This window comes from Eriocheir sinensis, unplaced genomic scaffold, assembly GCF_024679095.1.
Source record: "Eriocheir sinensis breed Jianghai 21 unplaced genomic scaffold, ASM2467909v1 Scaffold235, whole genome shotgun sequence".
Lineage (NCBI taxonomy): Eukaryota > Metazoa > Arthropoda > Malacostraca > Decapoda > Varunidae > Eriocheir > Eriocheir sinensis.
Genome location: NW_026111538.1, coordinates 252,822 through 258,821, shown reverse-complemented (window position 1 = coordinate 258,821; position 6,000 = coordinate 252,822). Strand labels below are relative to the sequence as shown.

Genomic DNA, 6,000 nt, shown 5'->3' with positions numbered 1-6,000 from the left:
TTTACACACACACACACTCACACATATATATATATATATATATATATATATATATATATATATATATATATATATATATATATATATATATATATATATATATTATTTTGAGATTGAGATTAAAAAGCTTATTGCCGGGAGCGAATTTCACCCGGGACTACCTAATTGTTTGTTTTCCCTACATACATATTATCTTTAAACTTGTATTTTTTTTACTTCTGCCTCTTTTTATATGATAAGCTTTTATATTAAATGAGACAATAATTTTGTGCTTATGACTCCCCAGGGGCTTCCTCATGTTCCTGGTGGTACTCGTTGTCTGCGCATCCCTCGTCGACATGTGGCTCGCCCACACTGGTAATCGGCGTCTGCCCAAAGGTAAGCCTCGCCGCGCCGCCCAACCGCACCTCCCTTTTCGCCTCCCTCTTGGTGATTGTCTTGGTGAGTGTGTTTGGCTGACCCCAAGTGTTCTATACTTATCTTAACGTGTCATGCTCCCTCAGTTGATAGAAGCCAATCTATCCTTTAGCTTGGCTTGCTGCATTGTTCATTATTTTTGTACAAATGAAGCAACTCAATGGAAAAACGGAAAAAAGACTCGTTCTCTCTCAGCATATAAGGACAGGACGAGAGGGTAAATTTCTGTTCGACTCAATAGATACTCAACTTCTTAAATGTGTTGAGCTGTAAAAAGGAGAGGAAATACAAATAAAGGAGAGGTGGTCCAGATATTGCCAACAAAAGGGGTGGAAGGATGAAGGTGCTAATTAACTCGTGTGCCCATCGTGCCCACTGAGCTATTCCAAATCACCAGAGGTGGGCGCAGTACTGAAAAATCAGTAGTGCGGTTGCGGTAGTGCGGTACTTTTTCCGGAGTAGTGCGGTTGCGGTAGTGTGGTCCCATTTTTTTCTTTCCCAGTGCGGTACGCGGTGTGCGGTACTGCGGTAGCGGTAGTCACTAGTCAATATAAAAAAAAATGCTTCAGTGCCTATCCTGGCTATCCATTGACTAACTAATAACTTGTTAGATACAAAAAGAAATAAAGGAGGACTTGGGGAGGGAGAGAGGGAGGTAAGGGAGGAGGAAGGGGGCAACAGGCCGGGGAGTAGAGGACGGAAAGGGGAGGAGGAGGAGGGAAGGGAATGCAACTTTCCGAGTGAGGAGGGAGGGTCAGGGAAGGGGGAGGAGGAGATCAACGTCATGTGAGAGAATAGGGAGTGGGGGTGGGAAGGAAGGAAGGAAGGGTGGTGCGTGCTGCAGTAGCACTAGCCAGGGATATGGGGGAGTGAAGGGGAGGGGGAGGGGAGGAAGGGGAGGAATTCTCCAGTGTTTGAGCGAAAATGAAAGATTACTAATATAGAAAAGTCATGACGGGAAGAGTGAAACAATATTCAAACTCTCCAACATATTAAGACAAAACACATCAACTGCAACTGGTAATAGCGGGACCGTGGCATAGCTGTAAACCCTGGCGTCTCAAGCTCCGCAAAGAAATCACGTTGAAATTTTAACGAGATAATAATAATAATAATAATAATAATAATAATAATAATAATAATAATAATAATAATAATAATAATAATAATAATAATAATAATAATGATAAATTATTATTACACTACAACTTTTGAGTTGTAGTGTGTACCAAGACGGGGCTTTACGGATATTATGGAACGCAGCCTGGCAAGATGTAGGACTTGCGACTGGCGGATTGTGTGCGGACAAAAACGCAACCCCACACTAGTGACTAAAAACTTCCCGCTCTTAGCACCTCACTGTGAGGAATAGATTTCCTTATATGATGCTTGTCCTTCCTATGTTAGTGTTGGGAAAAAATTATTATAATGCATTTAATGTAACTCTGAGACACTGTCAGTCTTACATGACCCACGGAGGCGCACATAATTTACCGCTAGGTTTACAAACTCTGGCCAAAGCCTGCAGAGATACGTGAGGTGACCTACAAATTTGTGTTGTGATGGGATATGATCAAGAGGGGGAATACTTCTTGTCCTTTATTAACTGTACACAGGAGGAGTGGTGCAAGATAGGGAAAAGAGAGAGAGAGAGAGAGAGAGAGAGAGAGAGAGAGAGAGAGAGAGAGAGAGAGAGAGAGAGAGAGAGAGAGAGAGAGAGAGAGAGAGAGAGAGAGAGAGAGAGAGATTTACATAGATTTACATAGAAAATCAGACCACACAGACCCCATGGTCCAGACTTGGTGGTCTGTCCACCTAAGTGATTTTACATTAATCGGAAGACTCCAAAACGTTGCATTTCTACTCTAGTTGATATTAAGTTGAAGGAAGTGACGGTCGAGCTTATTTTTGAAGGAGTCAATCGTGTTACACTGGACCACTGATGATGGGAGCTTATTCCATTCTCGCACTACAACGTTGGTGAAGAAAAATTTGGTGCAGTCTGAATTTACTTGTCTACATCTGAGTTTTACGCCATTGTTCCTCGTGCGCAAAGTGTCATCGATCATAAACAATGTTGATCTGTCTACATTCGTGAAACCATTAAGTATTTTAAAACATTCGATCAGTTTTCCTCGGAGGTGACGTTTCTCAAGAGAGAACATGTTAAGGGTAGAAAGCCTTTCTTCGTAGGATTTGTTGCGCAAGGAAGGGATAATTTTCGTTGCCCGACGCTGAACACCTTCTAATTTAGCAATATCCTTTGCATGGTGGGGAGACCAAAACTGTACCGCATATTCCAAGTGGGGTCTGACTAAACTGTTGTAGAGCGGAAGTATTACATCTTTATTCTTGAATAAAAAGTTTCTTTTAATGAAGCCCAACATTCTGTTCGCTTTATTTGCTGCATCGATGCATTGCTGTGAGAATTTGAGGTTTGACGCGATTTTGACCCCCAAGTCCTTGACGCATTGAACGCTTTTGAGTTTAACGCCGCGCATTTCGTAATCGAACTTCTTATTCCTCGTTCCAACTTGAAGGACCTGGCACTTGTCTACGTTAAAGGGCATCTCCCATCTATCCGACCAAGCTGAAATTTTGTGCAAATCCTCTTGGAGGCTTTGCCTGTCTTCGTCAGTGAGAACCGAGTTACCAATCTTTGTGTCGTCTGCAAATTTACTAATGCGGTTATTGAGTCCAACATCCACGTCGTTGATGTAAATAATGAAGAGCACTGGGCCAAGAACCGAGCCCTGAGGGACGCTACTAGTGACCGGCGCCCACTCTGAGTTAAATCCGTCAATCACTACTCTTTGTTGTCTGTTGCTCAACCAATTCGCGACCCATTGGTTTACTTGACCGTCAATACCTATTTGTTTTAATTTGTAAAGTAATTTATGATGCGGGACTTTATCAAACGCTTTCTGGAAATCAAGATAGACTACGTCCAGTGATTTGGTTACGTCATAAACAGTGAAGAGGTCGTTATAAAAGGTTAATAGATTTGATAGGCAGGATCTTTTGTTCCGGAAGCCATGTTGTGAGTCCCCAATTAATGAGTGGCTTTCAAGGTAACTCACAATTTTGTCTCTAATTATGCCCTCAAGTAGCTTACCTACAACCGAAGTTAGACTAATGGGCCTGTAATTACCTGGTACTTTTTTGTCTCCTTTCTTAAAAATCGGTGTCACGTTAGCCTTTTTCCAATCTGAAGGGACGATGCCTTGTCGCAAGGACATATTGAATACGGTTGTGAGTGAGGAGAGTATTTCGCTCTTTGTTTCTTTCAGCAGAGTTGGATATACTTTATCAGGTCCAGGACTTTTATTTGTTTTAAGTGATTTGAGGGCTTTAAGGACTTCATCGGGTTTTATTTCAAAGTTAGACAATGCATGCTCGGGATTTACATTAATACTGGTGTTGGCGGTGGTGGTGGGAGGACTGTTATTATTAAACACCGAGGAAAAGTAATTATTTAATAGGTTTGCAACGTGTTGGCTGTCAGTCACTAGTGCACCGTCGCTGTTTGTTAAAGGTCCAATTCCACTTCTGATCGCCTTTCTGTTGTTTATGTAACTGAAGAAGGATTTCGGATTATTTTTTACAGTTGGCTGCAATATTTTCTTCATATCTACGCTTTGCCTGACGCACTAATCTGTTTACTCGTCGCCTGGCATCATTGTAAAGTCTAATGTTTTCGGGCGTGCTTTGCTCTTTCTTTAACCTGTAAGACAATTTTCTCTCCTTGACTGAGTGTTTAATTTCGCTATTAAACCAAGATGGACTTTTATTAGTGTTAATTCGCTTCTCGCACAAGGGAACAAATGTGTCCTGCTGAGTGAGTAAGTGATTTTTAAAGTTTGGCCAGGCGTCCTCTACATTGCCGTCATCTGATAGTTGCATATCTATTAGTTTTCGTCGGATTTCTACGAAGTTGGCTCTTTTGAAATTGGGCACCTTTACTTTATTTTCAGTCACCGATGTTTGAGCTCTAATGTCAACGCGCACTAGTTCATGATCGTAGGAACCGAGGTGTTCTCCTACCGTGACATTACTGACTAGGTTATCTTGGGTCGCTATAACAAGGTCAAGTATGTTATTTTGTCGAGTTGGTTCAGAAACCATTTGGCTTAGATAATTTTCCTCTAGAAATTCGATCATTCTATGTGACTCACCTTCTCTACCCGACAGCGTCGCCCAGTCGATATGGGGGAGGTTAAAGTCTCCTAGTATCAGTGAGTCGCGAGAGAGAGAGAGAGAGAGAGAGAGAGAGAGAGAGAGAGAGAGAGAGAGAGAGAGAGAGAGAGAGAGAGAGAGAGAGAGAGAGAGAGAGAGAGAGAGAGAGAGAGAGAGAGAGAGAGAGAGAGAGAGAGAGAGAGAGGAGGGGGAATTGAATTGAATTGTGAAAGGTACCAGCACCAAGCCTAAAAGGCTATATGGCACTAGGGACAGTCATGAGTACTTAGATCAAAGGTAAAAGACGAAGGGTGGTAAGGAAGGTCATTATATCAGTGAAACAAAAGGTGGGAGTCTCTCCCAGAAAATCGGTAAGTACTGGAGGGCGTCGCAGGGTGGCCAGAAAAGGGAATGCAGCTCGTCGGTGGGGGTCTGGATCAGGGCAGTCAAGGAAAATATGTAGGACAGTCAGAGAACAGCGACAGCGAGGGCAGAAGGGTGGAGGGTCACGGCACATAAGGTGACCATGGGTGATACCGGTGTGGCCCAGGCGGAGGCGAGCCAGGGCGGTTTCCCACCGCCGGTTCCGGTGGGTGGAGAGAGGCCATGGGAGGACGGTGGGCTTAATGGCATGGAGTTTATTATCGATTTGCAAGTCCCAAGAAGACTGCCATAAATCACGGAACAGAGAAGCAAGGGATGGAAAACAGTCGACGGCGGGAATGGGATGCGGGGAATTACCAAGAGTCAAGGCAGCAGAGCGAGCGAGGGAGTCCGCACGTTCATGCCTGGAACGCCGACATGGCCAGGAATCCAACAGAACTGAACAGTTTTTTTACGTGTTGAAAAACAGAACAGCCATTCCTGGATCTGTGTACCAACTGGATGTGAAGGAGTGAGTGATTGCAGGGAAGTGATGGCACTGAGGGAGTCTGAGAAGACAACAACGGAGGAAGAGGGGTGATGGAAAGAAGATTCAAGTGCAAGGAGGATGGCGTAAAGTTCAGCAGTGAGAATGATGACCATGGGGGTTAAAGTGCCCTGGAGAGAGGAAGAGGTGAATGCAACAGCAAAGCCGACCCCGGTAGAGACCTTTGAGAGAGGAAGAGGAGGAAAGATTTGCCACGTTTGCCATAATCACCTAAACTATCTGAAACATTCCGGGGCCCTAATGCGCAGTCACTACTATATCAACCTGATTATCTACACTCCTAATCTGGCCAGTTAATCCTGTCATGCCACATTAACGTTCACGAGTGGACAGATGGAATGAAACGGACTTTAGACTTCTTGTGACTGTTGGTGTTCTGAGCCGAGGTGGGCAGAAGCGTCTGCCGCCAGCCAAAATTCCACATTGATTCTTTTCGAGGTATAATATATTGAGATTCTCATTCATGCAGTTAGTAC

General features: G+C 43.7%; 1 protein-coding gene across 2 annotated transcripts in view; it reads left to right on the top strand.

Moving 5' to 3' along the window:
- Positions 1-263: 263 nt before the first annotated feature.
- Positions 264-6,000, top strand: part of LOC126991062 (nose resistant to fluoxetine protein 6-like) — a 60,367-nt gene continuing 54,630 nt past the window's right edge. For both annotated transcript variants that reach the window (XM_050849755.1, XM_050849756.1), the window contains exon 1: positions 264-378. In XM_050849755.1, the coding sequence (XP_050705712.1) occupies positions 297-378 (82 nt within the window). In that variant the 5' untranslated portion in view covers positions 264-296. The remainder of the gene's footprint in view (positions 379-6,000) is intronic.